The 16421-nt window shown below is 44.3% G+C and overlaps 1 protein-coding gene across 1 annotated transcript in view; it reads left to right on the forward strand.

Moving 5' to 3' along the window:
- The window catches only part of ZNF827 (zinc finger protein 827), a 230581-nt gene that overhangs the window by 183378 nt on the left and 30782 nt on the right, over nt 1–16421 (forward strand). The window contains exons 8-11 of the mRNA XM_030191673.1: nt 1772–1872; nt 7928–8065; nt 12426–12597; nt 14917–15083. Coding sequence (XP_030047533.1) covers nt 1772–1872; nt 7928–8065; nt 12426–12597; nt 14917–15083 — 578 coding nt within the window. The remainder of the gene's footprint in view (nt 1–1771; nt 1873–7927; nt 8066–12425; nt 12598–14916; nt 15084–16421) is intronic.

The following is a 16421-nucleotide window of genomic DNA, read 5'->3' on the forward strand; positions in this document are numbered from 1 at the left end:
GTGTGACTTGAGTGTATTCTGCCCAAAACTCTTTATTAACTCAAAAGGTTCAGGCCTGTTACTTCACAGGCATAGAAAATGAAGGGTAAAGTTTCTTGAGACTTGGAGGAAATTTGAACCTAGGCCTGTGGCTGACAGACCTCTAGTTTACACAGTCTCTCTCAGGTGGCACAAGTGCTGGTCTGGCTTCCAGCTAGGCCTCAAGAACAGGATTCTCACAATTATTCAAATTAAGGTTTGGCCTACCTGAGCCAGGTTATGGTAGCTACACATAGGTATTGAAGACCCGGTTCTTCCTTCCCTGGGCCTCCTTAACCCAACTGTACCTGCCTTTTATACTTCCTGGTAGTTGTCCTCCTGGCTGTAGCCCTCCCATGTCACTTCCTCTGTGGGCAGGGCTATGGGGCTTAAGGTGATTCTGACTGTATGAGGGAGTGTTCTTAAGGGAAAGGGGCAGTGTCCCATAGATCCCTCACAAACTGTATATATGAAACAAGGTTTAATATGTAAACGTATGATGATTAGTTATTTGTTTTTACAGGATTGCTCTTGGAGGGACAGGGTTGGGGTAATCATGATTGTTGATTGTCAAAATTTGGGGGGCAAAGGGGTGATTAAGAAACTGAAAGTGGGGCACACAAGGTTGAAGAGTTCGTCGAGTGTGCCCCGTACTCTTGTACCAGCCCTGTGCATTGCTTAGTTCAATAATATTTATAAGACATTCTACATAATAACGCTTGCATGAGCTTCCACTCCCGGCTGTAGGGTTATCATTCGTCCGGATTTCCACAGACATGTCCTCTTTTTGAGGGCATGTCCGGGGCGTCCGGCGGGTTTTGCCCGCATGCACGTTTGTCCGGATTTCTGGACAAACGTGCAGGCGTGTGTGCGGGTGGGTGGCGCCGTGGGTCTTCCCTCCCCTTCCCTTCCTTACTATCTGCCCTGGTGGTCTAGTAACCTCTTCGGGGCAGGAAAGAGCCCCCTCTTTCCTGCCCAGAGCGCTGCCTTGCCCTTCATCCTTCTCAGTCTCTGCTGGGGATTCAAAATGGCCGCTGAGAGTTGAAGTCTCACAAGGCCGCTTCAACTCTCGGCGGCCATTTTGAATCCCCAGCCGAGACCGAGAAGGATGCAGGGCACGGGCAGGCAGCGCTCCGGGCAGGAAAGAGGGGGCTCTGAAGAGGTCACTAGATCACCAGGGCAGATAGTAAGTAAGGGAAAGGGAGGGGAGGGGAGGTGACGGGGGGGCAGGGGAGGGGAATATGTGACCCGGGGGGGGGGAGGGGAATATGTGACGGGGCGGGATGAGGATCCAAAAGGGGCATGGTGTGGGCAGGGCAGGGGTGTGGTGTGGGTGGGCAGGGGGGCGTGACATGTGTCCTCTTTTTTTCAGAGGACAAAATATGGTAACCCTACCCGGCTGCATAATATATATAAATGATATTGTTTTTAAAAATGTTTATGTAATATAGTTTTCAGGATGACTTTCACAGTTTTAAAAGAACATGAAGGTAAATAACTGTTATCACTTTCTATAGAAGATTGTAATTTAGATATTACATCTCCTTTTGAAATTCCTCCAGTCCTCTTCTAGATGATTTTTTTCAATGTGCTACTGCATTAGCGGGAAGGCGGCTTCTAATGTTAATTCAGGCAATAAACTCCTGACGGGACAGTGAAGTCACTGCAAGAACTGTATTTTATTTCTTTTTATTTTATTCGCAGTTTAACTCTGTATGTTTACCAAAAGAAATCCTCCTTTTCCTCCTTCCAGTCCTTACTTTTCTGACGACAGATTTAGACAATCACCATTCACTTCTTCCTCAAAAGATCTGTCGAGCAAAGCAGAACTTCCTGTGAGAACCATGACATCAGGTAAGGCTTGAAGTTTCCTGAGTTTCTTTAATGGTCTAAATCATGAAATGATCCTTAAAGTAATGTGAAAGTCAGTTTTTAAAACAGAGACCCTCACCTCAGGCATTTGTTTTCTGTTGGCCTGATTATTCAAAGATTTATGCTCCTAAATTGGCCCCTGCGAAGCTTTCTTAGGACTGAGTGCCTAAATTTATACTCAAGATGTCACTAAACTCCTAAATTTAGGAGCATAAAATGTGAGTGGCAACAGAGACATGTTTAGAGCAAGTTTAAACTTAAGAGTCGACTTTTCAAAATGATTGGGCGTGCTAAACTCAACACAACTGAATGTTCTCTGGTCACAGTAATGGAGTTTGTTCAATATTGGGGGGTGATCAAGCACCCACAGTACCCACAGAGCTGGCTCCTGTGTTATGAGTTTAGTACTGATTTTCAGCTCTAGACTCATAAATTAGACTCAAATCTAGAGAAATAAATGGCAGGCCTAAATATATAAAACATCAAAGGAAGGTGGGACTCAATGACGTCAAGTAAATGAATTAATGAACCAAAAGAATCGGTTGGACCGCTAGATGACGGGAGGGGTAAAAGGGGCAATCAGGGAAGACAAAGCCATAACGGAGAGATTAAATGAATTCTTTGCTTCAGTCTTCACCAAGGAAGATTTGGGAGAGATACCGGTGCCAGAAATGGTATTCAAAGCTGACGAGTCGGAGAAACTGAATGAATTCTCTATAAACCTGGCGGATGTAATGGGGCAGTTCTACAAATTGAAGAGTAGCAAATCTCTTGGACCGGATGGTATTCATCCCAGAGTACTGATAGAACTGATGTCGCGCCTCTCACCTGCTGTGCGCTTCTCGCAGCCGGTCCGATCCCCAGTCCCGCCTCAGTGAAAGCGAGCGCCCATTCCTTGCCTTGCCGGCCGTCATGGCAGGGCCGGTGCTCCGCTCTTGCCCTCGCTGCCGTTCGGAACGCCGGCCATTTTGGCAGCAGCGGCGTCCCAGGAGAACTCTTCTCTTCTGGGCACGGGGCCCGGGAACTCTGGCCAAGCCTCCGGTGCCCGGATTGGCCATTCGCATCTATTGGCCGGCCTATCCACATTCTCCCGGGCCAGCTGATTCCTGTCTCCCTGCTTCTTGCCAGCTGACATTTGTTCCCCTGATGGTGGGGGCTATTTAAGGAGCAGCATCTCCCTACACACTTTGCTTCGGCTTCTACTTTGGTAGATTCGTTTGTGCTTCTGTGTGACTTTGTCTACTCTGTGCTTGCTGCCTGATCTGACCATTGCCTGGACCTCGACTACTCTGTGCTTGCTGCTAGATCTGACCACTGCCTGGACCTCGACTACTCTGTGCTCGCTGTCTGACCTGACCCCTGCCTGAACTACTCTGTGCTTGTTGCCTGACCTCATGCCAGTTCCTAGAGTCTCTCTACCAGCGACCTGATCTGACCACTGCCTGTACTCTTACTGCTTATTTGCTACTGCCTGTCCCGCTCGCCTCCTGCCCTCCAAGTCTTCTCTGCCAGAGTCCTCTTTGCCTGCTGCCTGCAGCCGTCTAACCCCTGCCAGCCTCCGGAAGTCCTGTCAGCTGCTTGCACCTGGGGGCTCAACCCTCGGGGAACAGCGGCCATTGCAGGTGAAGCCTCGGGGTTGCCCGGCTGTCCAACTGAGCGCAGGTTCCAGTCTTCCTCTCTCTGCTCCGTCTGGGCCCAAGGACTCACGAACATCACAATTGAAAAATGAACTTGCGGATCTATTGTAATATGTAATTTATCCTTAAAATTGAGCGTGGTACCGGGAGATTGGAGGGTGGCCAATGTAATGCTGATTTTTTTTTAAAAGGTTCCAGAGGAGATCCGGGAAATTATAAACTGGTGAGCCTGACATTAGTGCCGGGCAAAATGATAGACTATTATAAAGAACAAAATTACAGAGCATATTCAAAAGAATGGATTAATGAGACAATGCCAATATGGATTTTGTGAGGGGAAATGGAAATCTTATTTATTTATTTATTTATTTGTTACATTTGTACCCAACATTTTCCCACCTATTTGCAGGCTCAATGTGGCTTACATAGTACCGTGATTGACACCAATGTTTGTTTTTTAATTATATATGTTCAAATTAACAGTCCTACCCCTGATGCAGCCTGTTGAGGTGAAATGTGACAAGTCGGGCACTTTGTTTGAATAAATTACGTTCTCCTACAACTGCTGGTCTGCTGTGCGCTTGTTTGCAGATCACTGCGCCTCTGTACTTCTGTGGCCAAATTATGAATACATGATACTGGATTGCACATTATGGAGCACCCCCTGTATCCCAGTGTTGGATAAGTTCCATCTTTTGGTCCAATGAGTGGCTATTGTATTTGTCACTCTCAGTGATTTTGAAATGGTGGCATTTGACTACACCCTTCTTTTCTTTCCTCCTCTGTAAGCCTGTCCCTTTCCTTAAACTCCACCCACCTGCCTTTCGTCTGAAGCCAGGACCCAGGGACTCTGTGCTCTACATGTCTGTCTGCTGGGTTGCAGATGGGTACTGACAGATTGGACCCTCCCCATAAGGTGCTAATGCTTAAGCAATGCACCTTTTTATTTGACTGAACTGGTCTTATTACATAATATGGCCACGAGACATCAATTTCTTTTGCAATTCCCTATCATTAACAAACTAAGGGGCCGTTTTACTAAGGTGCGCTGAAAACTGGCCTGCGGTAGTGTAGACGTGTGTTTTGGGCGCACACAGAATCATTTTTCAGTGCACCTGTTAAAAATGCCTTTTTTTTTTAATTTTGCCGAAAATGGACGTGCGGCAAAATGAAAATTGCCACGCGTCCATTTTGGGTCTGAAACCTTACTGCCAGCCATTGACCTAGCGGTAAGGTCTCACGCTGTAACCGGGCAGTAATGGTCTACGTGCATAAAATGCCTACTACTGCCTGATTACCGCCTGCACGCCAGAAAATAAAAATAGTTTCTGGCGTGCATAGTGGGTGCGCGTAAAAAATTACCGCATGGGCCAGGCAGTAACTCAGAATTGCCGCTCATAGGCGCTTTCATGGCTTAGTAAAAGGGCCCCTAAAATCAGTCAAACGTTTTTCTTTATATCTACCAAATGCCAAAGACTTGGAATTTATTACCTATATTTTTGCATCATTTTAACACTATCTACTCTTCAGGAAGCTTTTGAAAATATTCTTTTTTTTCACAGGTGGATACTTAGATTTGTATTATCTAGACCTAGACCTGAATTACTTTGAATTTTCCTCCTTTTCTCCCTTCTGTGATTTTTGGTAATTTTCTGTTTTTCCTGTTTCGCTTTTTATAATTTTTTTTTATCTTGTTACTTGTTACTCCCAGACAATGCATATGTTTTTTTTTCTGTTAGTGTTGTCTGCCTTGAACTGAAAAGGTGTTGGCGGGCTATAAGACATGGAGGGGCATTTTCGAAAAGGACGACCAAGTTTCGATTTGGACATCCTTGCAAAGCGTCCCAATCCAGGGGCGGGGAAACCCGTATTTTCAAAACAAGATGGACATCCATCTTTCGTTTCGAAAATACCGTCAGGGACGTCCAAATCCTTAAAGTTCGCCATCCCTAGATTTGGACGTCCCTAGACATGGATGTTTCTGATTTTCGGCAATTTTCGAAACCAAAGACGTCCATCTCAGAAACGACCAAATGCAAGCCATTTGGTCATGGGAGGAGCAAGCATTTGTAGTGTAGGACACCAACCAGGCACCCTAGGGGGCACTGCAGTGGACTTCATAAAATGCTCCCAGGAACATAGCTCCCTTACCTTGTGTGCTGAGCCCCCCAAAACCCACTGCCCACAACTGTGCACCACTACCATAGCCCTTATTGGTGAAGGGGGGGCACCTAGATGTGGGTACAGTGGGTTTCTGGTGGGTTTTGGAGGGCTGCTGTTTCCTCCACAAACATAACAAGTAGGGGGATGGGGCTGGATTCACCTGTCTGAAGTGCACTGCACCCACTAAAACTGCTCCAGGGACCTGCATACTGCTGTCATGGGCCTGAGTATGACATCTGAGGCTGGCACGACATATTTTCACTCCACCGTATCAGAAATTGCCAACCTCATTGAAGCTTGTTTCTCCATCTTAGAGCATTGGGCCCAGGTGTTCCGCTTCAAACTAAACAGGGACAAAACCCAATGTCTCATCCTCTCACGCCCATGTATCTGACACAATGCTTCCAGTAATGGGCTCTGCCCTTCCGATTGCCAACAGCCTACGGCTTTTAGGAGTGCACCTGGACTCACATCTCCAGCTGGTCGATCACGTGCACTTGGTCTCCAAAAAATGTTTCACGCAATGTGGAGGCTTCGGCACATATGATACCTCCTTACTAGAGATTTGTTCCGTACCCTTGTCCACTGGCTCATCCTCTCCCATCTGGATTACTGCAGTGGAATTTACGCAGGCTGCCAGGCCTCTTTGCTGAAAAAGTTCCAAATAATTCAGAACACTGCCGCGAGACTTGTCCTTAGAGAAAGACGCTTTGCCCACGCCGAACCCTTGCACTTTAAACTCCATTGGCTGCCTGTACAGGAGCGCATTGCCTTTAAGCTTTGCTCCCTAACACATAAAATCCTCTATGGGGCTGCCCCAGATTACATGCTTCCCTTGATAGACCTTCCGCCTAGAAATGCCAACCCTGCAGCTCGGTCCTATCTCCACCTCCACTTCCCGAATTGCAAGGGTGTCAAGTACAAGAAGATCTTCACCTCGTCCTTCCACTACTGGAGTCCCAAACACTGGAACGCTCTACCGCACCACCTTAAAACTCAAGCGGACCATGCCCTCTTCAAGATGATGTTAAAGACCTACTTCTTTGCTAAGACTTACTCCCCACTTTCCGCCGCTGATTGATGCACCCCCTAGTTCACACTGTTAGATTCTCCTCCCCCTATTTGCTTCTTGTATACTTTCCTAAGCTTTCAACTTTGTAATTTTTACTTAACTTTCTGTAAGCCACATTGCGCCTGCATGAGTGGGAAAATGTGGGATATAAGCAATCCATAAATAAATATCTTTACAGATGTTCTTTGAGGGTGGGAGTGGGTTAGTGACCACTGGAGGAGTAAGGGGAGGTCATCCCCAATTCTCTCTGGTGGTCATTTCGGGCACCTTTTTGTGCCTTAGTCGTAAGAAAAACTGGTCCGGGTGAAAACGTCCAAGTGCTCATCAGAGATGCCCTTCTTTTTTTAGTCAAGGACATCCAAGTGTTAGGCACGCCCAAGTCCCGCCTTCGCTACACCTCTGACACACCCCTTGAACTTTGGCCGTCCCTACGACGGAGTGCAGTTGGGGACGTCCAAAATTGGCTTTCGATTATACCGATTTGGACGTCCCTGTGAGAAGGACGTCCATCTTCCGGTTTATGTCGAAAGATGGACGTCCTTCTTTTTCGAAAATGAGCCCAATGATATAACATAACCTAACAAAATGCATCTAAAAAGAGCAAGCTTTAAGAAGGGGATTTTTTTTAAGCAGGAAATGTGCCTGTAATGAAAGGGGCACATGTTTTAAAAAAATATGCATAAATATTAGTTTCTACTTTTAATACATTTTATATCGTATCAGCCTGCCAGCAGTAAAAATTAATTTAAAAATAAGCACAAAGGAGGTGCATGGGGAGAGTACTAGTACAAAACAAACTCCAGAAACTGGAAGATATAAGGTGTGACCCATGCACCAGCTGGCTAAAGAGGCAAATGCAGGCCAAGATGCCTGCAGTCAGTCTTCTCCTACTGCTGCCAGCTTGGCATTGGGAGGAAGCGAAGATCAGAAAGAGGGAGGCCCCTTGCCTCTGCTGTTGCTCATGTTTGACTACTACCCCTTGGCTTCATATGATTCTGCAGGGACCAAGCAAGGTCTGGAGAATCATGGGAAAACAAGGGCCCTGAGCATAACTTTAACCGAGTCACTAATGTATTAACCTTGTAGGCTAACTTATCGTTGATAATTTGCATGTTGCCTCTCATTTCTGTGTATTTTCTGTTTTGTTTTGTGTTTTCCACAACAGAAACAGAATCAGTAAGGCTGGAGGCAGGAAATGAATTACCCTTTTGGAATTTGAATGACCAGCTTTTTCCTTGTGATGTGTGTGGGAAAGTGTTTGGTCGACAGCAGACCTTATCTCGACACCTTTCGCTGCACACAGGTAAAAACAGACTCTTCATCTCGGGGATAGAGATGCACCAGGCTGCCCGTTCTTCCAATACAAATAAGTGCAGACATACACACAGGAAAAGCCAGCTGCTGAGCTTTGCAAAGGCTTTTTCTTTAAACAGGTGTTTAGTAGTGTGTGAATTTAGTAATTGAAATGTTTTAAAATATTTTTGTCAGTATGTTTGTTATGTGTTGCTTTGTAATCCTCTGAAAATACGTAAGATTTGCAGAATATAAATTGTTCTAAATAAATAAATCTAACCCTCCTTCCCATGGTCGGAATGACTGGCTATGGCCCTATGGAGTCACAACTAGATCTTGTTCTCAAGCTGACCACCATGAGTGGGACTGTGTTAAAATTGTGAGTTTATTGCATACTGAGAGGATTCTAAACGTCAAAGCTGTCTATGACCCTCAAGGTCCATCGTTGGAGGTCCTGCTATGCGTCAAACTATAAATATTGGGGCATCATTTCTGCTGTCTTATCTATACAAGTACTTGGTTAAATATGGAGGGCCTAGATATGGTGGGGTTTTTTCAGTCCAGAACAGTTGTAGTCCTTTTTGGATATGAAGCAATCTCTAGGATTGGTCAATAACGATATACGCGGTGAATTAGACTCATGTTAAGTATTGCTTTTTTGATAAGGTTTAATCGCTGAGGATTCTCCTAAATGTTTTCTTTAATTCCCCCTCCCCTATTTATTGGGGTCTAAGAAGGTGTATTATTTTCTTTTGGCTCTTTATTTCTTATTACATAGTTCTATGATTTTGCTTGTAGGGAGTTCGATTGCCTATATATTATATTATCTGTGTTACAGTAACAAGTGCATGCTTGTTTGATATACATTTTGAAAATTAAAAATAATTTAAAAAAAATAAAACAGTATAAAGATAGTAATGTCATCTTCATAAATGAAAGAATGGAAGCCAGCTGCCATCAGCTTTGAACTTAAGGAAGCCATCAAGACATTGAACAGTATAGGGGAGACTGCAAAACCTTGTGGAACTTTACAATCTGGGCTCCATGAAGCAGAAATATACTATCCATTTTATCTTCGTAGGTTCAATTGATCATAAAATTTCTAAACCATATGGCTACATTTTCACCAATAGAGAAAAAAAGGGGTGAGAATGACCAATGCGATGAGTCAAGATAAAACACAAATCCTTTATTCATATATAATAGCCTCATCAACTCTATTTGTCACCCTCACTCACTGACTAAACTTACACCTGCTATCAGGGAAATTCCCCCTCTCTGGAAGTGGCATTGTCCTTACACCAATACCAAAAAAAACCCCAAAATGGGCAAATCTGAAGTCAGCAACTATCGTCCACTCCACTATTTGTCAAGATTATGGAGGGCTATGTGACCGAACAACTAGGCCACTTCCTCCATAAATTCGACATACTGCACCCATCCCAATCCGGGTTCAGAAAAAACTACAGCACCGAAACCGTGGTGACTTCCTTGACGACTTATGCCAAGGAACTACTTTGCACCAGCCAATGTGCAATCATCCTCCAATTCAACTTAAGTAGCACTTTCAACTTAGTAGATTTCAAGTTGATGCTACAATTCCTGAATCACTTCGGTATTCACGGGTGGGTCTTGGCCTGGTTCCACGGTTTCCTAATATGCCAACACTACATCGTCAAAGACCGGATGTTCTCGGACAAATGGATTCCATCTTGCAGAGCCCCCCAGGGCTCCCCACTCTCCCCCATCCCTCTTTAGCTTAATGCAATCCCTGGGCCTTACCCTCAAACTAGCTAAGATAAAACATTTCATATACGCAGATGACATCACCGTGATCATCCCCGTTTTCCAAACATGGTACGAGACAACAGAGGCCATCAGAACGATAGAAAACTGGACCACGCTTCACAAGGTCATACTAAATAAGATTAAAACCAAACTCCTATGGCTGGGCTCCAAATCAGACCCCAGCTATGTCAAGTCCATAACAGTGGACAGAAATAATTTCCCCCTTGACCTTCTCACAAAAATCATGGGAGTAGAGCTGGACCATCAAATTACAGCAGAGAAACAGCAGTGGTGTAGCCAAGGGTGGGCCCAGGCCCACCCACTTTAGGCTCAGGCCCACCCAGTAGCAGCACATCTATGATGTAGCTGGCAGGGATCCCAAACTCCCACCATCCGAAAACTCCCAACAGCTGTCCCTCCTGTATACCTTGTAAATAGCAGATCTTCACCTGCAGTGAGCAGCGACTGATGCATACTGCTCACACCAGCACCACAGCCTTTCCTCTGATGTATTCCTGCCTATGCGGAAACAGGAAGTTGCATCAGAGGGAAGGCTGTGGGGCCAACAAGAGCCGTGTATATTAGTTACTGCATGCTGCCGGTGAAAATCTGCTATTTAAAAGGTATGCAGGGGAGGGGGGGGGGTGTTTGAGAGACCATATGGCATGCAGGTGAGAGAAGGAGAGACCAGATCACCTGTGGGATGGGGCATGGTTCTTCTGCCCACCCATCTTGGGCCCAGGCCCACCCAAAATTAGGTGTCTGGCTACACCCCTGAGAAAGAGTGCTAGTCAATTCAATGAATAAATTTAAACAAACAATCGCAATCGGCAATAACATCCTTCTCCTACAATTTGACATGTCCAGTGCCTTTGATATGGTCAACCATGGAATATTATTTCACACCCTGGAATACTAAGTATCCTGGGTTGGAGCATATAAGTAAATAGTTACAATTAAAAACATTGATTTTTTTTTTTAATATTAATCATCTGCCATCTGAGTCTCTGGATTCCTCCAAAAGTTGAACATTTAAGGATTTTTGGAAAAGAATTGCTACATCACATTTCTTACCAGTAGCTGGTGAATGATATACGCCACCTATCCAGTTGTTGTTTTTAAGTAGCCGGGTTACTTCTGTGTGTTTCCTGTAGCAATGCAATCTGAGCATTCATTTTTTTAAGCACAAGGAGTACTTTTTTTCCATTTAATAGGATGGCGCATACTGTGGACATTCCAGGAAACTATTTTCAAATTTACAAAATGAGCGGTCATTTGTACGAGTAAAAATTATATTTAACAATGGACCTTGTATAAACACACTGATTAAATTCCGAAGGTGTAAAAGAACCAGAGACACAAAAGTAGCATTTTGAAGAACCCCATGGCTTGAGCAATCGTAACAGCAAACTGTCGGAAAAATGGCATAAAAGAAAACCAAATGGTTCAGCCAAACAGTATAAAACATTAGATGGATGTAACAGCAAGTTCCAGAAGTCTCAGAGAGACGACTTCCCCCAAATTAATGTGAAAGAAGAAATGAAGGTCATTGCAGCGTACAGTAGATAAATAAGAGAACTCTAAAAAGAAAGTCGCATAGAAATTATACACCATAGTACAATAAGAGCAATTGACATTAGTTAGACGATGTCACAGATTCTTATGAACTTGGTTGGGACAATGAAGAAATTCACAGGAAAAGATCTAGGTGATAACTCATCTAGCCATTCCAGAGATAGCTTGCTGGTCAAGAAACTTTTCCAGAGCTTCAGGTGTTAAAGATCTTGTCACATTGTTAAGAGTAACGGCCATTTTTAGCTCGATATTGCAAACCAAATCAAACATTGAGTTCTTTCAAACAAGGTCTCATTAACAGGAACTGTTTTCATTTTAATGCTGTCGATTTTTGCAAATTCGGGTACTATCAATATTTTCCAACCCTCATGTAACAGTGAAGGAATAGCTTGAGCACACCCAATTTAATTGAATAATGAGCTAATTAGTTCCAATTAGCTTTTTAACAAGCAATTATGGGCGCATAATTAGATTTAATTGGCATTTACACATGTAAATTTAGGCGCGGGATCCGGGCCTAAAATTTACACGCGATCTGAAAAAGGGGGCGTGGAAATGGGAAGATCATAGGCATGACAGGGAAGTTCCTAAAATTATCGCACATTGTTATAGGATAACAGGGATACACGCCTTATGTAGGCATGTACATTTGCACCACGTTTCAGCTGATGCAAATGGCCATTCCTAAAGTGTCGCGATTCCTGGGCATAAGCGCTATTCTGTAAACCATGCCTAACTTTAAGCACGACTTATAGAATAGCGCTTTTTTGGTGCCGATTTTTTTGGGCACCATTTATAGATCTAGCACTGTCTATATAGTGGCACTGAAAGTTGAGCACTGGCACTTAAAATAGTCACCACCCCAGATGAAAATTTGCCCAAACCTTATTCCTTGGGGAAACTGAGATCACGTGTTGCCATTTGGCCAAGAAACATAAACAAAAGGGCAATCGTTCTGTTCTCAGAAGAAAAAGCATCTAATGGGACTTTTTTTTTTCACATTCCAGAAGAGCGGAAATACAAGTGCCATTTGTGCCCCTATGCTGCCAAGTGCCGTGCCAATCTGAACCAACATCTGACCAGCCATTCTGTGAAGTTGGTGGATACGGACACCGAGGACATCGTCAGTGCTGTCATTTGTGAAGCCAAGGATGGGAAGAGGCACCCCTATCACTACAGGTCAGGATCTGCATCACCAGGGGGAGGGGAGAGTAGTTTTACAGACCTAAGAAATCCTGTACCCAGCTAGAGGAGGGAAGGGTTCTATCAAGGCTCATAAGGCAGATGCCGCTCATCTCGCACATGGTAGGGATGAAGGAATTGAGCCCCTAATGGTGTTCGTTTGGGTGTAGCAAAGAATATCCCATGTTGTTTCCTTCTCAGCATGAACATTTTAAGTGTTTTGGATTCTAGCAAAGACAGAAAAACTTACTGTTGATATGCAGTATGCGGAAAGCTTAATAAAGATAAGGAAATGGGCAGCTATTCAGTGTATGACTCCAGCCATGTGTGTGGCACGCACAAGTAGCAGGGATAGCTTGTCTTATTAAATGTTTTCTGACCTGTTTTAGATGTCGATTGATGGATGGACGAGATTGATACTGTGTCTAATGGTAAATTTCTTTATGGATGTGCTCGACTCATCGTTTTAAGAGGAGCCCTAGCTCCACCACTTTCCCAGACATTGTTCTCTTGAATTCAACAACAAAAACAAGCTTTTATTCGATCTTTGTTTTGTACCTGTCTATTTTAACTTTAAAAAATGGCCACTCTGCTGCTATGAACTGTAGAGTACAATGAAGAAGGGAGTCAATTTTCAGCAGTCCATGGAATTCCTTAATTTATGCCATCACAATTTGATATGTTTCTACATTCAGACTTGAATGTGTAAGTATGTAGATAGCGGCTGAATATTGAATAACTCCTGGTCCCACTCCCAGCCCATCCCCAGATCTTACCCCATTTTTAACCATATAATTGTAGGCCATATAGCAACTTATACAGCCAAAAATGATCTGTGTAAGTGCCTGGGGAATGTGTTTTTTTCAACAGCTCTTATGCAGCCAGCAAAAGTGCTTTTGACTATTACTCCAAATGTACTTTGGTGCACAAATCTCAGGGCAGTCAGTTATTAGAATGCATGCCTTCCTATGTATGACCTGTTTGTGCTCAGTGTATCAAGGAAGGCATCCCCCCAGCTAAAACTGAAAGGACTTCTGCTAGATTTTAGCAAAAAAAATGCCTTCTAAATATGGCACTGGATCAAACTACACGGGTTAAAACATCCACATGGCAGTGATTTGATTTTTTTACTTTTTTCCTTTGTATTTTGAAGGTACCAGCCTTTCCTTATTGTCCATGCCAGACCAGTCCAGATAAATATTTTCTCCATCTCCAGCAGATGGTGTAGACAGACCCCAGGGCAGTGGTCTCCATGCCACCACCCTCTGGCAGAAAAAGATCCCGTATTTCTGCACTATCTTCGGTAGATGGAAGAAATACCTGTTGTTATGACTGGTCTGGCAAGACACAAGGAAAATAAATTAACAAGTAAGAACCTGCTATTCAATGGATTTATGATCTTAACTTTGAGAATTGTGTTTCTAAATTGGCCTCTTTGAAAATTTACTAGGGCTGAGTATATAACATACTCAAAATTTCACTAAACTCCTACATTTGGGGAAGATTTAGGGTGGGGGAAAAATTAGGAGCTTAGCACTGATTTTCAGCACTAGGCTCATAAATTTTGGCAAATGAATGGCAGGCCTAAATTTATAAACATAACTTTCAAGCTCCTAAATTAAAATGAATTTTCTGCTGAAAATAGGGCACAAATTTAAGAGTTCGGCTCTTTTACTTTTTCTTTTCTTTTTTTAATATTGGGACCCAAGTATAATTTCACCTTGGCAAAACCTCCTTATGTAGAAGATTGTTTCAAGGTATTTAAAAATTGCCTTGCTGGTGGGGCTTTCTAACCCAGAGATCTGTGATTAACAGCGGACAATCAATGTTGCCCTGCATCCCTTGACCCTTAGCTGAGTGGGCTTTTTCTTGTTTGCTGCATTGATTGGTCCTCTCTTCCCTTCCATCTGGTTTATATTTGTGTTTTAAGCTCAGTGCCATGAGGTCCTGTGTGATCTCCTAGCCTGGCACGGACTAGAAACTGGCTCCATTTAGCATCATGCTAGCCTGGCTAACCGTCTTGGCAAGCAGCTGCATGTCTCTCTGCCCAAAGGAATCAACTAGGTGATGTACAGCATCTGGAGTCTGTGGTTTTTAATTAATTTTATGATTATTTAGCATCGTTATGGCTTGTATGACATGTTGTCCTGTGGCTGCACTTAATCAGGCTGGCAGGGATAATGAAGCGGCAGTCCTCCGCTGATGAGGGAGGGAAAAAAAGAAAACCTCAGTAGTACAGGGGGTTATCGGATGGAGCTGCACACAATAACTGTGCACATTTGTTTCAAGAGCTGTTCTGTTTCCTTCTGCTTGCAGTTGTCATGTGTGTGGGTTTGAGACGCAGTTGAATGCACAGTTTGTCAGTCACATGTCCTTGCATGTGGATAAAGAGCAGTGGATGTTCTCTCTCTGCTGTAGCTCCTGCGACTTCACCAGCATGGAAGAGTCAGACATGAAGGCTCACATCAACAGTAAGCACTCAGGTGAGGATTCGCTCCCCCTCTCATCTCTCCACAGTGATACCTGTCAACAGCAAGCACTCGGAGTGTCTGCTCCTCCTCCGTCCCGACACTAACCTGAGCAACCCATGTCAGCGGTAAGCACTCAGGTGAGGATTCGATTCCCGCTTTCACCTCTCCACAGTGACCCATGTCAACTGCGAGCACTCAGGACTGAGTGTCTGCTTCTGTTCCTCCCCTCCCCCATCCCAACAGTCCATGTCAACTACAAGCACTCAGGAGAGTGTCTGCTTCCCACCTCCACAATCCCAGCAACCCATGTCAATCGCAAGCCCTTATCGCCCATAGTAATGTGGTCACCAGGAAGTACTCAGAGGAGGGTCCATTTCCTAGCTTTCCCCTCTCCTCCTTGAGCAATGACAGCAGCAAGCACTCGCGTGAGGGTCTGTTTCCTCCCTCAATGCCATCCATGTTACCTATTGGTGTAGAAAAATATCTGTGTGTGTTTGGACACCTGGAGGAAACATTCACACAGAATGCTGATTTAGCACAAGTTTGAAACTTTGAACGGGGGTCTTCCCTGTAGCAGGTAAGAGGCTGCCTTTGGAAGCTGTAGAGAGGGGAAAAACTGAATGCAGCTCTGGGATCAGGATTCTCCGATGGAGGGAGGGGAAGAAAGAAGCATAGCTTCCAGACTCAAAAAGGATCAACATACAGCCACTTGAAAAAACATGTCTACAGAAGTAAGGTTTCAAAAACAAAAGTTTACTAAGCAAAAATAGGAAAGCAGTGGAAAAAAGAAATCCATTCCTAAATCTCCAGATCATACAGTTCATATACAAACAAGAAAAAGACACGGTACAGAGCAGCAGTGTAGATCCCAGGTGCCCTTTCTGACCTCCCAGAATCCGTGTAAGCTCTGCTGTTATCACAGCCATTTTGTAACTGCTGCAGTCCCTCAACAATGGTTCCCCGCTTCTCTCCTTGGCTACCTCCGAAGGTTGCACCCAGACACTTGACCTACTTTTTGTCTCAAACTTACTGATGATTTTGTCTCTTGGTGTCCGTGTTGAGTTGTCCATGTGCTCTTCTTCATTTCTTGATCCTCGTTTCTCCTGTGGATGGGTTGAATACCTTCTCTGCTCCTCTGAAAGGGCCTCTTAACCATTCGGGATTCCTGGTTGGCCTCCAATCTCCTCAACTTATAGGGCTTGAGATATGCCCTCTCCTAACACCGGTCAGTCCTCTCCCTTTTTCGGGAACTTGCTCCTCCTCTCATCTCACCATATGCACAATCTCACTGGACTAGGAAAGCAGGATATACCTGGGACTTTGGTCCAATCTGCGATTCAGAGTTGGAGT

This window comes from Microcaecilia unicolor, chromosome 2 (genome assembly GCF_901765095.1).
Source record: "Microcaecilia unicolor chromosome 2, aMicUni1.1, whole genome shotgun sequence".
Taxonomy (NCBI): Eukaryota; Metazoa; Chordata; class Amphibia; order Gymnophiona; family Siphonopidae; genus Microcaecilia; species Microcaecilia unicolor.